The sequence below is a fragment of the Neodiprion virginianus genome, chromosome 4 (assembly GCF_021901495.1).
Source record: "Neodiprion virginianus isolate iyNeoVirg1 chromosome 4, iyNeoVirg1.1, whole genome shotgun sequence".
Classification (NCBI taxonomy): domain Eukaryota; kingdom Metazoa; phylum Arthropoda; class Insecta; order Hymenoptera; family Diprionidae; genus Neodiprion; species Neodiprion virginianus.
In genome coordinates this window covers 5,673,888-5,692,569 of record NC_060880.1, presented here as the reverse complement: position 1 = coordinate 5,692,569, position 18,682 = coordinate 5,673,888, and the positions used below count along the sequence as shown (strand labels likewise).

Here is an 18,682-nt window from a genome sequence, read left to right as displayed (position 1 = left end):
TTTTCTCTCTTTCTCTCTCTCTCTCTTGGTTGATTATATCTTTTGTGTTGTCCTCAGGGCGCTCATTGCTCTAGGACATTTTTAACCCTCTGAGTCACACATTATTATGCTGAGAAAACTTTTAGAACAAAATAGTATTCCATGGTTTTTCGAGCCGCTGATTACGAATCTGAAATCGAATTTTGAAAATTCGAGGTGGCAGATACAATGTGGCGGTCGAAAATTTCAAATTTGATCAAATTTGGTCAAAAGACCTTTGGGGTTGCTGATTGGATTCGCCCTAATGAATTTTCAAAATCTGATTTCAGTTTCGTAATCAGCGACCTCAGAAACCCCTGAGCAGAGTATCTTTCTCTGGATTCGATCGAATTTCAAAATTTTTGTACGCTATATTGAATCCGCTATTCTGAATTTGTGAAAATCTGATTTCAGAATCGTAATCAGCTACCCCAAGAATTCGTAATTCATGTAAAACATATGCACGTGTAGAGGAGTTAACTTTCTCGGAAATGAATTGTTTCTTCAATTTTCACCAATTTATTCAATCATTTGCTTTCCAAGAATAATAATTTACATTGTATCACAATAATTCCTCTCGAGTATTGAAAACCTATCAGTATACTATCAGAACTAGCAAAAAAAAAAAAACTGCAAAGAAATATGTTGATAACTTGTCTAAATATATGGTAAGAGTACTTAGCACTATGACTCAAAGGATTAATAAACGCTTAACTTTCTTTCTCTCTCTCTTTCTCTCTCTCTCTCTGCACCCTTTCGTGACATAAATTTTGACATATCGTATATAAATATCCTCCAGTATTTGAACGTAGGTAAAAGAAGAACCAGACGGTATTAAAAATTAAATAATAATAGTTTCGTAGAAAGATTAAGTTTCCCGTTTAAACGATAAATAAACCTAAAATTCATTCCACCGCGTCGTAATCCCTGTTTTTCTCATTCGTCAAAGTGAGATTCGTGAAAAAGACGAAACTTGTACAAGGTAGATAGGAGCATATTTCTCACACGCCTATATATTGTGATTCCCTTGAAATAGGGATGAATTTAGAAAGCAGTTGATTTGAGTGCTTTTCCCCGACAGCTGAACGCCGCGGCGTAGTGCAGTTTCTGAATATTTCACAATCTCGAGCTCGATTTCGAGACGGTAAAGGTGTGCAAGGGTGAGAGAAGCGACGGTGGATTACAAATTAGAGACAATCAAACGTCAATTAAACCCCTGAACTATCGGCCGGATGTATATTTTAGAAATTGAAACTCGGGGGAGAAATCGAGATGGGATTTTGGCAAAGCAGGACAAGCCACTTTTCCCAAATTTTCCGCTCAAGTTAACGGGAATCGCAATATCCATGCCCGCAGAGCTGAAACTTATCGGAATCCGCCACCAAAGTGTCCCTTGAGGCTTGGAAAATTTTCTTCTCCAGTAACGACGATTGATCTTCGCACTCCGCGGGTTTGTCACTTAAATTATCGCAAATTCGATCGACGATACGGAATAAATTTTCTGTTCAAGATAGGATTGCATTTCGATATTTTATCCGTGGTAATTGAAACCGAAACTAACAGCAAAAGGAAATTGTGAACATTTGCGTAGTTTTCGGAAGGAGGAAAGAAGGAATCAGAAAAAAAAAAAAAACATTAACCACTCAGAAACTAATTTTCGATAGGAGTAAGAATTTCTTTTCTCTTCGTGAAATTTGATAGCTTTATTACGTAGGTACGCAGACTGAGCAGTTCTCGAAGAAGAGAAATCGAATGAAAAAGAAAGCTCGGTTGAGAATGAGTTTATTTTTGAAAAAGATTTTCAATTCAGCAGAATGACTGCGAGAAAATTCATTCGATATCTGTAAATTGAAATGTTTTCTAGCGGATCTGACAAACGTAGACTATACGTGTTACATAATTTATACATGAGATACAATTTCATTCTCGTGGAATTGAAAAAATATCTTATAAATACACATATTTTATAACTGAAATGGAAATGTTTAAATGAAATATTTCGGACGTTCCGTAACCGAATGAATAGGAACAAAGCTTAACTCGCTAAACCGTAATTAGAGAAATTTCTCCGTTAATTAAAAAGATTACAACACGCGACTTTCCGCAAGAAAAAACGCGAACTCTCCACTTGCGCATTGCGGATTTGCGGCTAAGCCTTTGCAATACACGCGCACATCGAGCCGAGGCGCTCTTGACACGGTTTATTTGACGTTTGCGCCACGAACACACACCGTTTACTTTTTTCTCACGACAGAAAGCGGACCGCGTTTGAAACTTTAAATTTCCAAATTTTCGGAAAAATTATATTGTCAATAGGATTAAAAATGTGTGATAAATACAGTAGGCAATTATTGAAGAAACAAGAAAACTACAGAAATTTAACAGACGTTCAAACGTCAAGGTTAAAACAATTTTCTGAATACAATTCAATCGGAGAGTAATTGAATTTAATTATAAATCGATATGATTGAACTTTACTTAGTTGATACGGAATAATTATCGAGTATAATAGTATTACATTAAATTTCTCCAATCGAACGCAATTACCATTATCGAGTTGATGTAAAATTTTTTAATAAATTGCAGACGAAAAACACTTGGAATGACACGTCAGTAATTCTTAATCACTTCTTAGATGTCATTGAAACTGTATCTCAAAATTTTTCTTATTAGAAATCAAATCCAACTTTGCAAACCACCAGATCCTAAAATTATTTTACATTGATATTTTATTTCCGCATCGCGCGGTTTTGTCCCATCGTATTTTCTACAATTCTCGCTTCTGCAGGTAGGCGAATCTACACAGAGTAGGTGAATTTATGCACCTATTCATAACTCCGTGCACAGTTGGCTTCAAGCTGAGTACCGGATGCGCGGCTCTGGTTGTACGGGTTACGAGTGTTTCGCTTCCGCAAACTCTTGTTAAACCGGATATGGTTTTGTATAAGAACCTACAGTATCTTAGGTTACACCTTTGAGCACCGTAATTCTGGCTGAAATTTAGTGGCGGAAAGAAAATCCCGAAACAAACTTGATAATAAGATCTGAGCTATTGACATTTGTGACGATAAGTTTGACAAGAGTAATTATTACAGAGTATAATTGAGATTTTATCAAACATGATCGAATTTATGAGATATATTACAGATTTGATTCTTTTTTTTTTCTTCGTTTTTTTTTTTTTTTATACTTTCACTACCCAGAGGAAACGTGCAATTTGAAAAGTGCAGAATGGATACTCGAGGGAAATCGGCGGCGATGATGATCGGCGGTAAACTAAGGATAAAAAAAGATGCTGGAGAATATATGTATATGTATATATATTTTTTTTTCAAGAAAAGGGACAAGAAAATAGAAGGAAAAAAATACAGACGAGATTGTTGTAAAATTCGCTGACGATTCAACGGTTCTCTCATCTCTGAATTGTACCTACGTTCGCGCTTGTATTTTCTCCTATGCAATAACAATCACAATAATAGTAATAATAATCGTTAGACGGAAGCGAATCTCCAACTCTCAACGGCCGTTGAAACGTAACTCGCGACGAAATTCATGCCGAGTTTTATACCTGATTCCATCCCCTGGGATACGAAAAGTTGCAATTCGTTCAACAACCCACATTTAAAATAATTTTTCTTGCGTTTTTTTTTTTTTTTTGTTTTTTTTTCTTTAGCTTCAATTATTCTGTAATAATATACATATTTAGTAACATCGTTGTAATAATTTTTTTTCCTCGATTGATCTCAAATTCGCTGAAATGAAATGTCAGCCTGATTTATCGACAAGTAGAATCTGTTATTACTGAGAAAACTTTGACAAATTTGTTTTTATCATATAACAAAGCATTATTGTTGATAAATTGAAATTTGAAAATTGAATTTGAAATATATATATATAATATTTCGTCAAATTTTTGGGGAATAAATGTGAAACATAATGTCAATTATAGTCCTATAATAATAAAAGTATATCAAACGTGAAAGTATGAATAATTTTGATTTAGAATAATTTGGCATTCGTAAGGTCAGGCTTTGTTTTATTCGCGACAATGCTGAGTCGAAATACGTGGAATCGTGAGCATGATAACAGAGAGGAAGAGAGAGATCGAGAGAGAAAGAGAGAGAGAGAGAGAGAGAGAGAGAGAGAGAGAGAGAGAGAGAGAGAGAGAGAGAGAGAGAATAACCCCGAGTGCTTATAATTATAATCTTACCTATGAACAACTCCGACGTAGTCCGCATAATAAGCCCAACTCAAACATGAACTCATGGCGAGGAAGTTTGGACCATTGTAACCATGCCCGTTCATACGAGGAGGTATTAATAATAGCGTTGTTTTCAAAACTGTGCTAACGAGACGTCGGTAATTATAGTTAACATGTGAACATTGCGTATAACGGATAAATAATGCGTGAGAAAACGAGAATCGCCAATCGTTTGCCTCGAAAGAGCCACTGTGATTAATTCCATGTACTCATAAAGTGTTCCTCGAAACCTTAAGAGAGTCGGAGAGATATTATGAGAAAAAGAAAGAGAGAGAGAGAGAGAAAGATAAGGAATATTCTGCGGGGTGGAAGAAAGGTTCGAGATACGCTGGGTATGAAACTTTGTAATTCATTCTGACTGCCAAGTTTTTCTTGACAAAGAAAACAGCGTTCCTTTTTTTTTAAGGGCGACGAGGGCGGCTCGCCGCTAATGGCCAGAGAGAGAAATAGAGAGAGAGAGAGAGAGACGGGGAGTGAGACCGTTTCCCGGATTCAGACCATTCGAAACTCTCGCACGTACAAAGCAAAATGCTTAAAATTCTCATACAGCTATATCACGTATTTGCAAACTTCTTCGAAGCTTTCAGTAATCGCACGTGATTCTCATCCCAGTTGGATACCGAACTACTCAACTCTGCAGACTCCTATCTCGGAGCCAATTGAGAGATTCGTGGGTAAGAAACAGATATATGGACGATCCTTCGATACGGTTCCCCAAGTTCCCCGATCAATCCGTGCGTGTCTAGTATTTATCAAACCCCAGCAAGGTCCGAGTATTTCCAAGAGTAAAATCAGAGAATCCGTAGTCGTGTGTTTTTCTTTTCATTTTCATACGGAATATTTTCACTCCGAGTCTTCGTCAAATTCTCACTTTAGCAAGCTACGAACGTCATTTCCCGAAAAACAAAAAAAAAAAAAAACGAAAAAAAGGATACAAAGAATACTGAAACTGTGAACAAAAGCTCGGACATCGATGCTAATTGTGGACAAAATTTTATACATCCTTTCGGTTTGGTGGCTAAATTTTTTAGGAAGACTAATTCTAGACAATTTTCGAAATCCAAGAACGCCAACTATCGACTTTTCGTCCGGTGGACATCGTGATTAGTTTTCCGGTTTTCCGGTCCAGAGTATTCGACCGAGTCAGACAGGCGTGACAACGAGTCCCTAGATCGATAGAGAGCCGAGGATGGGCCGGCATAAAAGCACTCTCGGAGTACCGCGAAGGATATTTTCTGGAAACAAAAGGTTATTGTTCGGTTCTGTGTTATCGTGTAAACGGACCTGCATGCGATTCGCGCATGTCGTACTTTTCGCTTTATTGCACGATCTTGGTATCGCGATGTCCGTTGATCCGAGCTTGCGGAGGAACGAGCTTGCAAGCTAGGCTCCGTTACCGTTCTCCCGCGAGATTTGTACGCCCGCGTTTCTTCCCAGTTTCACAATACGATGGCTATTTTCACACACGCGCGAATATTCTTACTCACCTTATGGACACGAGGATCATCGCGAATATCAGATACTTTCCAAGGAGTGGTACAACCAACGAAGTTGGCGGTATTATCTCCACGACTAACAGGAAGAAGACGTGAAGACTGATCAGGATCGAGATCGAGAGTGTCACCTGAAACAGAATCGTTGCACAGATAAGAGTTACACCTCGAAATACAAAAACCAGAAATAGAAACAGCGAAAAAGCTCTACGTAAAATTTGGACTCTTCCAAAAATGTCAAATTAACGCAATAAGGTAAGTGTACAAGTTATTGACCCTCGTTTTTTCCAAAATGATAGATTAACGGAACGAATCATGAATTTCTCGATGACCAAAATCAATTGCTACGGCATTAAACATTGAAATTTATTTTTACGTCATTTTAGAACCAACGATCAGACAGATACAAACAAAAAAGTTCAATAATTGGGACAGGGTCAATAACTGGTACACTTACCTTAGTTTGAAAAGCAACGATAAAAATACACGGCAGCAAACCAAAGGTCTGATATATCCGGGGTCGATAATTCGTAGTGTAACATTGAACCCCATCATTCAAATTTTCCGCACGATTTCCTTCGAATGTAAGGCGTGGGTTTTTCGGGCGAATAATTCGGAGCCTTATGCTTTCTCTCTTTTCTTTCCTCTGTGTTGTGACAGACGTGCTTTCGTTACATTGGGACGTTTTCTTGAGGCAAGTTCAGCTCGTGCTGGCTTAACAAAAAGCCACGGTAATCAGGGGGGTGATTTGAATGTGGGATATATGCAGCCGCTGGAAAGGAAAGGTGAAGAGAGACTTCCTTGAGGGATTCAGGCTGTCGTTTCGTCCCTCGCCTCTGAAGGGACCAACGTAAATGTACGCCCAATATACCCGAAATGAATTTGGCCCAACAAAATATATTCACTGAACTTCGCACCTCGGTGAAAAAATCCTCGACAATAATCTAAATCCCTACATGACGCATTTTTTTATTACACTTTTTATTTATTTATTTTTTTGTTGAGAATATCGCAATCATCGCATCACAATTAAATGAATTAGTTTCATGATATCGTCCAATTTTCAACTGTGTAAATGTGTAGAAACGTAAATGTCATGAAATCCCACTTCTGTCACCAACTATTGGGTTAACCAATTAGTCGTTTGAAAAATCACATGAGATCGGACTGAACACGGAATTTCGAATTGTTGGAAAAAAGTTGTTCTTTCCAATTGTCACAATGTGTGAAAATATTTATTACACTCTCTAAAACTTGTGAACTGGGTTTTTTTTTCGACGAAAAAAATAAACTTGTGAGTTCGAAACCTTTGCGTTTGGTTTGTGGTTCGAAAAAGATGAGACAATATTTTCAGACCCTTTTCTTCTAAACACTTGAAGAGGGGTGAAAAATTGTTTGTGCTTACTTTCCCGAATGGAAAATTGACTCCCTGTAAACGAAGTGATAATTTTTTTACCGCTGTTCAGTAATTTTTTAGAGTTATGAGGCATCATCCCTGTTAAAATGTGAAAATTTGTGGCCGATATAAAACAATTCCCGGGGGAATAGGTTTTAATTGAAAATGGGAGGGTTCCCTGCCTGTCGTAATACAGATACAACCTGGGGATCTATCAATTACCTTCAATTTCGTGTGTGAGTACAGATGCGGCACAAAACCGAGAACGAGCCGCAGGTGATAGTTAATCGAACGTTTTGCGCCGCTTCCCACGTTACATGATACAAAAAGCCAACGTGTAGAATCGTCAAATTAAATAAAAATATCGCAAGTCGAAACATTGAATTGCCAGAATTCTCACCAATTTTTATTTTGGTTTTGTGTACTCTATCTTTGTACATTTTCAACTTTTCTGTACTTCAACTTTCTGCTTTATGAAATTCTGTAAAGTAAATTCTCGCCTTATTCAAAATTCAATATTGTAATCCTTCTATTTTCTAATCCCTTTGAATTTACAGTCCCATAAAGTACGGATATTTTTTTTTTTCTACGAAAAGGTGAAAACTCGAGCTTTATTTTCAGATCAATTATCATACGATCCAATGAGTTGATATTTTTTCTGAAAAGCGACGATCCTTTGAGTTTCAGTTTAAGCATAGGCTGAACTCTGTCGGAGACTTTATTCCTGAGATGTCAAACGATAGAAACCCTCGGTTTTTGACTCTAAAATTAAAATATCTGAAAATCCTGATGTGATCCACCATTTTTCTTACGTTCATTTTTTGCCACCATGCTAGATCCTGTAGAATAAAAAATGCTCGAATTTTATCAAGGCAAGTTACAAAATAACTTTTCTTGCTCGGTGTAATCGGTGGCTTTTACATAGAAGGTAATACGATAAAAGGTGATGAGGCCGAGTGTGTATTTTGTTTCTTTATGATTACACCGTGTCTGTTAGCCTAATCGCACCACTACGGCCCTAAATTATAGGCAATTCAGGGTACAAGTCCGCTCTGAGCAGCTCTGAGTTTCGTTGTGGCGGCATCAGCGTCGCGCTAACAGAAACAGGAGACCAATTAAGCTGCTCAGATTGAACTTGTACCTCGAATTGCCTATAATTTGGAGTCTCAGTGGTGCGCTTTCACGAAAAGATGCGGTAGGGGAATCGTATTTTCGATTCCTACGGGAAGTAATATCAGGGAGAAAACATATCACCGCGTTACAAAAGTGGACTTACATTTTGGTCGTAAGTTTGCAGTACTGCTCTACTCGCAGTGCTAGTATAGTTAGCTGCACTGCGCCTGATGCCCGGCAACACCGGCAACACTAATAAACCGTCAAACTTCTGCGCGCGCAGCTGCGCGCGCATACTCTCGATGCTTCAAACGTCGCCAGCGCTGCGGGTGGCGCTATCGGTACTACAAAACTTGTACCCAAATCTGTCCCACTTTTGCCATACGACGTAACAGGGAGACATGTCTCCACCCTAATAATACTTCCTGAATTCCGAGAATCGAGGACCCTCATTTTTTCACATCATTCATATCGCAACTCTGTAATTGATCGTGATTTTAAATCGCAATAAGTGCTAAGCTCGTTCAAATAAGATAAATCGGGTCGATGCGAAATCCGGCATCGATGTGGCTCGCGAAGTTTCCTCGCAACAACGGCATCGTTGACGTGAAGTAGCATTACCCTGAAAGGGCAACGCGATAAGCTGGATTAGCAATTCCCAGGTAATTTCGCGATCGTTGCTCCACACATACCTCCCCCCCCCTCCATCGCCCCATCGCCCCTCTCTCTCATTCCTCTCGCCCTCTCCGTATAATCGAATCTCACTCGAGGTCGGCGAACCCTGTACAAATCATCCAAGTAATTGCTTCAATTATTTATATCCACCCTTAATATTAAGTTCGCGTGTCGATCGGCCAACCCTTGAATTCCAATACATAATCAGAAACAGACTGATCCATTGACAAAGTTTTGAAATTTGTAACGCAAAATTTTTTCCATTCATTTGTTACCACTGATCCAAAGAAATATATAATAAATTAATAAATTAATGATGTGACATTGCTTCTGAATTTTCATGCAAGCTTTAATTGCTATTCAACTCTCCGGAAATCGTTCAGAGAAAATTATTTCAGCACTTTTGCAAATGTTAAACTACATTTCTCTTTCTCTGCATTGATGATAGGCAAATGTTTTCACTCCATAATGTTAGATTCTGTATAAATAACTGTTAAAACTCGTAATTTGATTGGTAAGTTGACAGCTTGATCGTACATAATAGACATAATTAACTGATTCACGTCATTTTTCACTTGGATATCGTTTAAAACAATAATATCAATCAAAGTAGTGGATTATTTCTACATCTTTTTCTCATCACATTTTTTTTTTTTTTTCTTCTCCTTGTTTCATAAAAAATTATTTGACTTTCCAACCTTTTACCAAGTCTGGACATTTCTCAGCGAATATCGTAAATTAATATCTGAATGAAAATATTCAGATTAGGTCAAAGGATTCGCGAGGACTCGTCGTTTTTTAATAATACGACGTTACGCGGGGAAAAATACTATTTAAACTACGTGAATTCCGTAGTGAGAATTAGTCTCGCGGTCGATTAGTCGGCCCTCTATATCCCCGGATCGGATTGGACCGGCGCGGCGTGATTACAGCCGTGATACGGAAAGTCTCCCTTGGCGAGTGTAAAACCTTGTGGCGCGTAATAGCGGCCTGTAAATAGCTAACCACTTTGACATTCCATCCTCGACAGCCCCACCTGCGAACAAGTTACGAGAGCAGAGGAGAAGAAGCATGGCATTTTACCAATTCAACAGTTGAAAAGTTCTGCGGACTCTGTAATAAAAAAGAGAGAAAAGGAGACATAAATAGATAGATAGAAATGTAGACCAATATATAGAGATAGATAGAGAGAAAGATAGAGAGATAGCGAGAACAAGCTGAAACTCCCAATACCGAAATGTCGCGTCAAATAAACTGGTGGCACACGGTGGGATGGCCAGAAACGGTCAAGGAGCGGATTTCTGCGGGATTTCGGTTTCGCCGTTTTCTATCTACATTTATAGGGTGTTTTGTATTAAAGTAGCATATTTATTCTCGCTCCCGGTATTTTATTAGTACTCATAATGGAATTGATAAAAAGTCTTATCGGTTTTTGGTGAGACCAATGTTTTGAAATAACATGGTAAGAATATCAGTTTTTTTCCAAATACTTACCTCTCAACCGTATTTAATGATGGGGATTTGATCCCGAATGAATTTCGGCGAGAATTGAACTCCTAATTACAAAAGTTGCGTCAATTAAACAAAGTTGACCACCCAAACGGTTTGAAGAACATAATCGAGCCTCGGATGTCAATTTTATGTGAATATTCATATTCTGACGTTTTTCGTACCCAGTTTTTTTATTTTTGTTACAACTGCAGCATAAATTTATACAAACAAATAAAGGGAGCAGTTTAATTCTGTATAAAATATTCTAGGGATCAAGCCCGTCTCATCAAATACGACTGAGTAATAACAATTGTAAAAAAAAGTACAAACAAAAAATTACACCTTTCTTTCTGTTATTTAATTGGAAAGACTTCAAATTCCAAGATCGATTATTGAAAATTCAGTTTTATAGATATCCTCCGGCTAAGATATTCTTTCGAAATGAGACAAAAAAAAAAAAAATCCTACTTCAAAACGAAACACCCCAATGAATAAGCTAACGTCCGAATAATTACACCGGTCAACAAGAATTTTAAGCTTGTGTTCTGTATATTAAATTTTGATTTCTTTCACTTACCTAATAAAAGAAAAGATAATTTCACTAGATAAAGTGTGCTTTTTATTTCGACTTGCTGCCACCTTCTGCTTACACACTATCAATCAAAAAACTTCAACATTTATTTGTCAACGTAAAAAAGACCAAATTAAATTTTCCAAGTAACGAATGAAGATTTTGATTATCATTCGATGCACAGAATCAAAATGTATCAATTTAAATATAATCACGTAGAAAAAATATTTCTTTTTGTTGACCCGTGTTATTCGAGAGAATATTTGAAAATGCGAGGCGAGACGACGCGACTTTGATCCGATGTCAGATGTCCACCTTTTCCCTCTGAAAGCTTTACGACCTCTTGCCAACGTAGTCAGCCGACTTGTTATGGGTTCACAAATGGATGTCGACCCCTCTGTACACGTTCGTGTTTCTCTTGCTTTTTATATATATGTAATTCCGCGGACCCTCCTCGAGCAAGGAAAATATTTCTGGCTATTTTCAGGGCGGCACTGACCGGTAAAAAAGCGCTTCAAAAATTCCTTTCTCAAATAAACAAAGTTAAACTTTGAAAAATTCTCTCTTTCCTCACATCATTTTCTGTAATCAACAATATGCGGGTGAAATTTATCGGTAATCCGATTAGCAATGTTGAATTGTAAAAACAACAATGGCTTACTACTATTTTCGCTCGTCGAAATCTTGCAGGGGTGAAAGCGAATGGTGATAGAGATTGATGAAGTTTTGAATAAAGATGAAAAAACAATGTCGAAGATTCTACAACAGTTTTCAACAATGCGACTATTTATTGCCTTCGTAATGAGAGCCCTGCAGCCGGAAGCATATTCCCTTATTATTAATCCGAGGCCTTCGTTTATGTGTGTCGAAGAATTCGCACGTATATGTGGCAATACGTTATCCTCCACCCTCGATAAGTCTCTCTTCAAAAGGGGGCGCCGAAAATCCCTCCGAGTCATCCCATAGATAAGACCGGTGATTGTCAGGCGAGGATGTTTTTCATTGTGTTCTCGAATGTATTTCGGTATGAATATATCCACATTCTTACGGTATTAGCGGAAAAATTTGTGACCGACGTTAATAACCCGTGCAAAAATAACCCAAGAAAAAAATAACCCGTAGCAAGAAATTAAATTATAATAAACTAAATTAAATTAAACCTGACACAGACAAATCAGTCTTCGTCCTAAAATTTATTTTCGAACGAAAATACGTGCGTTCGACGAAGCAAGTTGAAATAATCATACCAGTCTTTTTTCTTTGTTCCCAAAAGTTTCAATTTCGATTGTTATATGCGATTGAATTCAATTTACAGTTATATCATAGCACGGGTGACGTCATTTGTTGTTTTACAATCCGCCATGTGAGTTATGATTTTTGTGCAATTTGAAAAGAGAAAGATTATGACCAAATTCTTTTTTTTCGTCAACTATTCGAATACCGAATGAAAAAAAGTTAGAATATGGTCTAATGCCTAAACAAATTTATATCTGAGGATCAGCGGTTGAAAACATTATTCGACCAGGTGATAGCACACATTAAAAACGTAACACTGATTATTTGCAAAATTTTTCTTCTCTATTACAATTTTCTAACAATGGTTGCCTAGGATTTTTTAATATTCACTTGTCGTACCATCGGCTTAAATATCAATGACAATCGTGCAATGGTCGCGATAAAGGAATAAAAATAGCAATATTCTTATATGGAAAAAAGTTTCCGATTTCCGATTACCTCGCAAACTGAAAAGAACTTCCAAAATCAAAGCCAAAATGTAAAAAAAACGTTTTTTTACCCAAGCGACAAAATCACGCTCGTTTTACTTTCCTTGAAAATTTTTGCAAAAAAACGGCTTATTATACGTGGTTATTTTTTTTTTTTTTTAAATATCGCTTATGGTGCTTGTACACGTTATGTATTTCATTGTACACACATAACCGTTATAAAATTGATAAAACGTATCGATTTTTGGAAAACCAACATCCTTAATCTGTTCAGAACGGCTCTCCATTGCAGTGACCATACATTTCAAAAATTCATAAAAGAAGTTTCACTCGTCAGATTTTCTATTTACAGGATCGGTTTTATTAAAAGGTCCAATAACTACCTAAAAAAAAAGATGCGTTTAATATTAGTTCTCTAAGTTCCTAATTTGACAGACTGTTGGAAATCAATTTTTTGCCTGTAATGAAAAAAGAAAAAAAAGAAAAAAAAAACATGTTTCTAGAACAGTTTCAAAAGTCATGAATAAAAAATATACAAACTCGGGACATCTTAATGCAAAGTTTGAAACTTTCGAAACATTTATGTACGTGTCCACTGTAATGGATATGCGTCTAACTTTTGATACGGACTTGAAAAAATTCCGGACAAAAGAAGATATTTTAGGTGAAAGATAAAGAATCGATAAACGTTGAGGAAAAAAAAAAAAAAATTTGCGTTTTCCACCACTAGATTAAAATCAGTTCCGAAAGGGTTAAAGGCGCGTATAATTATTCTGCTGGGACGAAGTTCGGGTTGATCAGCAGGCGGTTCGGGCCAATTGAAAAGCCCAATTTCCCTCCTAATCTTGTGTTTCAACTTCATTATTCCAACGCCGTATCCCCGATAGAATGAGTGTAAGATATACAAGGGAGAAATGGTGGGAGGAAAATGCGAGACCCGCGATAAAATTTATTGCGAGTCGCTGCGCGTGGTTTGGCAGGCATTAAAAAACGCCCCCAGACAGTTGAGCTGCAGCCTTTGGGCAACGATTACGTGCGTCTTACACCCCACGGAAAATATTACCAGCCTCTCTTTATAACTCGAAAAGTTATAAACGGTGATTAAACTGTACCACCCGCAGAAAGCGGGGCGCACGGAATCGGATGGTAATTAGAGTCGATGTCGAGGGCTTTGGGAGAGGAGGTAAATTGTGCCCTGCAGCTGCAGGAGTTGCTCTTAATCAGGCTGGTCATAAATTTTTTAGGAAATAATTCCGCGACGTTTCCGGGTTTTTCCCTGACGTTTTACCACTTTTGTTACACTGAGAAAAACTTCATTTTTTACAGTAACTAGAAAAATTGTGTGAAACAGGTATCGTTAAAAAAACTGTTTGAATATTGTTGGGAAAAACGAGGTACGCGTAATCATTTTGCGCTATTGTCGATCCTTTTTTTATAACTGCAACGAAAAATCAGTTTGCGAGGTTTACTCTACTTTTTTTAGTTAAGCAAGGCTTTAAAATCAATTTATTGTTACATAAGCATTAAATTTTCGCAACGGTCGCAAGAAAATATAACAACAGCGATCGTAATGAGAAGGAATAGTAACGGATACTAGACTTTCCGGTCACGGCTAGAAAACTGGTTTTCATTTTATACCTAGAAATATATTTTTCGATTGCGGTAAAAAATGAAAATAATTAAGGACTGAGCGGTAACCGGAACTAAAAATTTCTCACAGTGTAAGTTACTGAAACCTAAATCGTTGAAATTATCAACTCTGTATTCGCTTCGAATTCAAGTCGATTTGAAAAAAATATATAATGTACAAAAAAATCAGATTAAGACAATCTCCGTTGTATTTTTTTTTTATTTTTTTTTTTCTCGAAGTAAAAAATTAAATTTCTCGCATCAGAAAATCATTTCTAATTCCCGTGATGGAAAATTGATATTTTCAGTTTTTCCATGATCGAAATAAAAATAAAATTTCAGGAGATTTAACGCTCATGCCAATTTATCGCCACCCTTCCAGATCATGCACGGCTGCAGTTTGTCTTACAAATCGTAAGAAGAAGTAGAAACTCCTGATTCAGAAATCAGTGTATAAAAATGATTCAACCTCGCTGTTCTCTGTTTTTTGTCACCGGATAAAATATTCTATAAAATAAATACACACCGTATAGTTTATATATTGATAGGAAAAAAAACGTCTCAGTGGCTTACATTATTTATAAATAAGAAAAAATCTACATTCCTTGTACGCGCAAACACTGCGGAGGAAAAAATAAAAACTATTCACTGCGTAATTCTTGCACAATTTGCAAAATTATATCATTTCATTTAGTTCGGAATTTCATTGATTTTATCAAATAATTTCACTGTCAATGAAAGCTGTACAATAACGATACTTAATACTTTCATAGAATTAGTAAAACTCTTTTTGTCTCGATGAAATTATATTTACTAATTTGTAAATTGAGTAAAAATTTCCAACTTCTACGAGTCAATTAAACTTCTTTCAGGTCAAATGAATCGGAAAAATTATTTCGTGCATAATCGTATAAAAAATCGGTTTGACAGGCTGTTTGAAAAGCGATAATTTCCATTTCAATAATCAGCGTCACAAAAAGATTCAAAATGTCGTTTATCAATTTTTTTCATCCAAAAATGCGCGATCTAGTAAATCCTCAGTTTGACGAGTCTGGTAAAAAATCACATATGCAAAATGTTTCTGACAGTATTCAGGCGATTCGCTTTAAACTCTAAATTCGGAACTCGAAACTTGATAGATCGACAGCTTCTCTCCGGAACTGAGTATCGACTGAACTTTCCTGCACCGATTGATTTTTCCCCCTTCGTTGCACCTTCCACTTTTATATTTTCACCAGTTCAGTTTTACAAGGCCGATCTTGGTGGTTAAATTTAACCCCGGGGTCAGGTGTGGAATATTTATTAATTCTCTCCTGCAACCCGTACGCTCTCGGCTTCTCCCCGCACGAAAAATGCATCCCTCGAAACTACGTTCGACGGTTATTCAACGCGGCGAATCCGCCTCTTCGCCACGACGCGTATTATTCAATCCCGTTTTTGCTGTTGCGGCACAATTGAATACCCGTAATTAATTTACACGCTCGTTCTGCTCGCGCGAAAAAAAAAAGCTTCGCCCATTTCCCCGCTGCCTATACATAAATGAATAGGTGTATCGATTTTACTATTCGATGAATTGTTTCCAGTGATATAAATCAACTGTTTGTGCGTTTACTGTTCACATATACATATATATATGTATATATATATATATATATATATATATATATATATATATATATATATATATTCACACGATTCGGATGGTTTAAAAAAATTTTTTTTTTTATCCTTTGTTTTTTAATAAAGTAGCGATCGTTTGAAATTAAACCGAGATTTTTCCTGAAAAATTTATAATACCTTTTTTTTCCACTTAATGATTATAGAAAATATAAGGATGACGATGATTAGAAGGATATGGGATTGTGGAAAAGAGAATAAACTGTCCAACATAAGAATATCGTCTCAGAATCTGGCGTGAAATGTAAATAAAGTGGTTTTTGAGATATCGTGGTCACTGAACGAATTGTTTGATATCATTGTCGATAACAATGCTTTTTGGCATTTGTTTCGGATAAAAAAAAAAAAAAAAAATGAAAAAGAAAACCAAAAAAATGCACAAGAGAACGAAGCTCTATCTGCATACCTTTGAATAAAACAAACCCCGTTCAAAATGAATAATTGCTTTAAGAACTGGAGTTAAAATTACTGAAAGTCCGTTACCAACGTAACTCAACAATCAACAATACGCCGATTATAATCAACAACGAAAGAAGGTCAACGATGATTTTTTTCGTCAATAATTTTTCCCGTTGGGACGTACTGTGGTAGAAAAATTTAATAGCGACAAGAAAGCGTCTTTTACGTGGGTGTTTTGAACCGGGGAAAGGAGAAGTGAAAGATCACGATAAATCTAGATGCGTAATTATAACCTCCCGTGGGTTTCAAGTATCTTCACCCTTGTTTAAATGAAGGTGAATACAAGCAACGCCAAGACGAAGAGGAGCAAAAAAATAAAACGTGCCTGTGTAAGTTGAAAAGAAAAAAAAAACAAAAATGTTCAACTTTTTTAAATTTTTAACAGCGATTTCCTTTCACGAGGTTCAACGTTATGTTGTAAACTATAATTTCGTGAAGCGAGATTTTTTTTTCTGTGGCAGTGTAATAATGTATACAGTAACATAATTACGGAATATATGCATAAAAATCAGTACGCATAAATATGTGAAAATCGTTAATCGTCGTCGAATCGAAGGATCAATATTCGCTCGTGTTTTTCAGTAATGATATTACACCGAGATGTTTTTCAAAATCTTATACCTCAAACGTGAGACGCGCAGTTTTCACCTTTAACTTTCATAAACATCACGGTAAAAAATTATAGTCAAAGACTCACCTTTTCGCCGCTGTCGCTCGGCAGGTAGAATGTTAGAACGGTGAGAAAGGATATCCCCATGCAGGGAATGATGATGTTTACGGTGTAGAAGAGGGTTTTACGCCGCATCGTTATGTTGAACGTGATGTCCAGGTACGGCTCGTCGCAGCAAGTGTAAAACTTTTCGTTCCTGCGGTACAAGAAGAAGCAGAATGAGGCATATACGTACACACCTATGTGGTAATAAAAAGACAAGAACGACGTAAACTGGGGTAGGAAAGAAACTTGCAGCCGCGGCAAACGATCATGGTTGAAAAACTGATGTGTGTGCAAAAATCAAATCTCATATTGTTATAATTAATATATAATATTATAACGGCGAGATTTGGTTTAGGAAGCGAAATGAAATGAAATTAAATGTTATGTAAGCATCTGAATTTTTGAAACAGGTAATCACCATTTTTAAATGCGCATTTTTCTTTTTTTTAACGAAAAACGAAACTATCGTAATAACGCCGAAAGTGAAAAGTTGTTTTTCTAACTTAGAACCGACCGGGTTTTGGCTTTGATCGGTTCGGTACGTTCTGAATTATTTAAATAACAAAATTTCAAAAAGAAAAAAAAAAAAAACATTATGATCTCTTGAGAATGGATGAATGAATGAATGGGTTAGAATAAAAATTCGAAATGTAAGGTTCTTTCGCAGCTGATCACGAGTCTAAAGTCAAATTTGCAACAGTTAATTTTGGCGTATTCAAAAAAAAAAAAAAAATAAATAATAATGAAAATATTTGGATATCGATCAAAATTGGTACTCAGGGGTTTATTGGGTGACTGACAACGAATTTGAGGTCAGATTTGCGAAATCCAAAGTGCGGCGAATCGAATACGATTGCTAAAAAATCTACCAAATATTAGAATTTTCGTAGAAATTAGTAACCGGCTGATTTTTGAGTCGCCGACAACGAATCGAAAATCCGTAATGGTGGATCTATTCTAATGGTTTAAAATAAAAAAAAAAAAAAAAAAAAAAAAACATCGTCACATTTTCACGTAACACGGTATGCAAGAGCTTTCAAATCGTTGATCACAAATCCGAAATGTATAGTTACCAATTCAAACTGGTCATTAAGATTTTTTTTTCTTTATATGAAATTGGATCCTGCATATTTGAAAACCGGAAGTTGAATGGCTGTCTCACGGCCATCTTGTTTTCCTATATTACGAATAACTTTTTTTCCTTATAATCAAAAGTTGCGTACATTGTACCGTGAATAAGATTGTCGAACCTTTGTTTTTCGACACTTTTTCGATCTGACCGTGCTTTTTGCGAGTTACGAAGAGCCGATTTCTCAAACAGCTCAATCGCGAGTTTCGTAACGGAACGAACCCCGAGAGGCATCGAGGGGAAGTTTGGTTTTTTTTTTTTTTTTTTTGTCAGACCTTCGTTAGCTCGGTCGAAGTCCTTTGGGCGAGCAAACCAGAGGACCCCATCTGTT

General features: G+C 36.6%; 1 protein-coding gene across 6 annotated transcripts in view; it reads right to left on the bottom strand.

The window, feature by feature from the left end:
- LOC124302338 (acetylcholine receptor subunit alpha-like) overlaps positions 1–18,682 on the bottom strand; it is a 141,070-nt gene that overhangs the window by 17,559 nt on the left and 104,829 nt on the right. For all 6 annotated transcript variants that reach the window (XM_046758443.1, XM_046758445.1, XM_046758444.1 and 3 more), the window contains 2 exons: positions 17,205–17,373; positions 5,767–5,903 (listed from right to left, as the gene is read on the bottom strand). In XM_046758443.1, the coding sequence (XP_046614399.1) occupies positions 5,767–5,903; positions 17,205–17,373 (306 nt within the window). The remainder of the gene's footprint in view (positions 1–5,766; positions 5,904–17,204; positions 17,374–18,682) is intronic.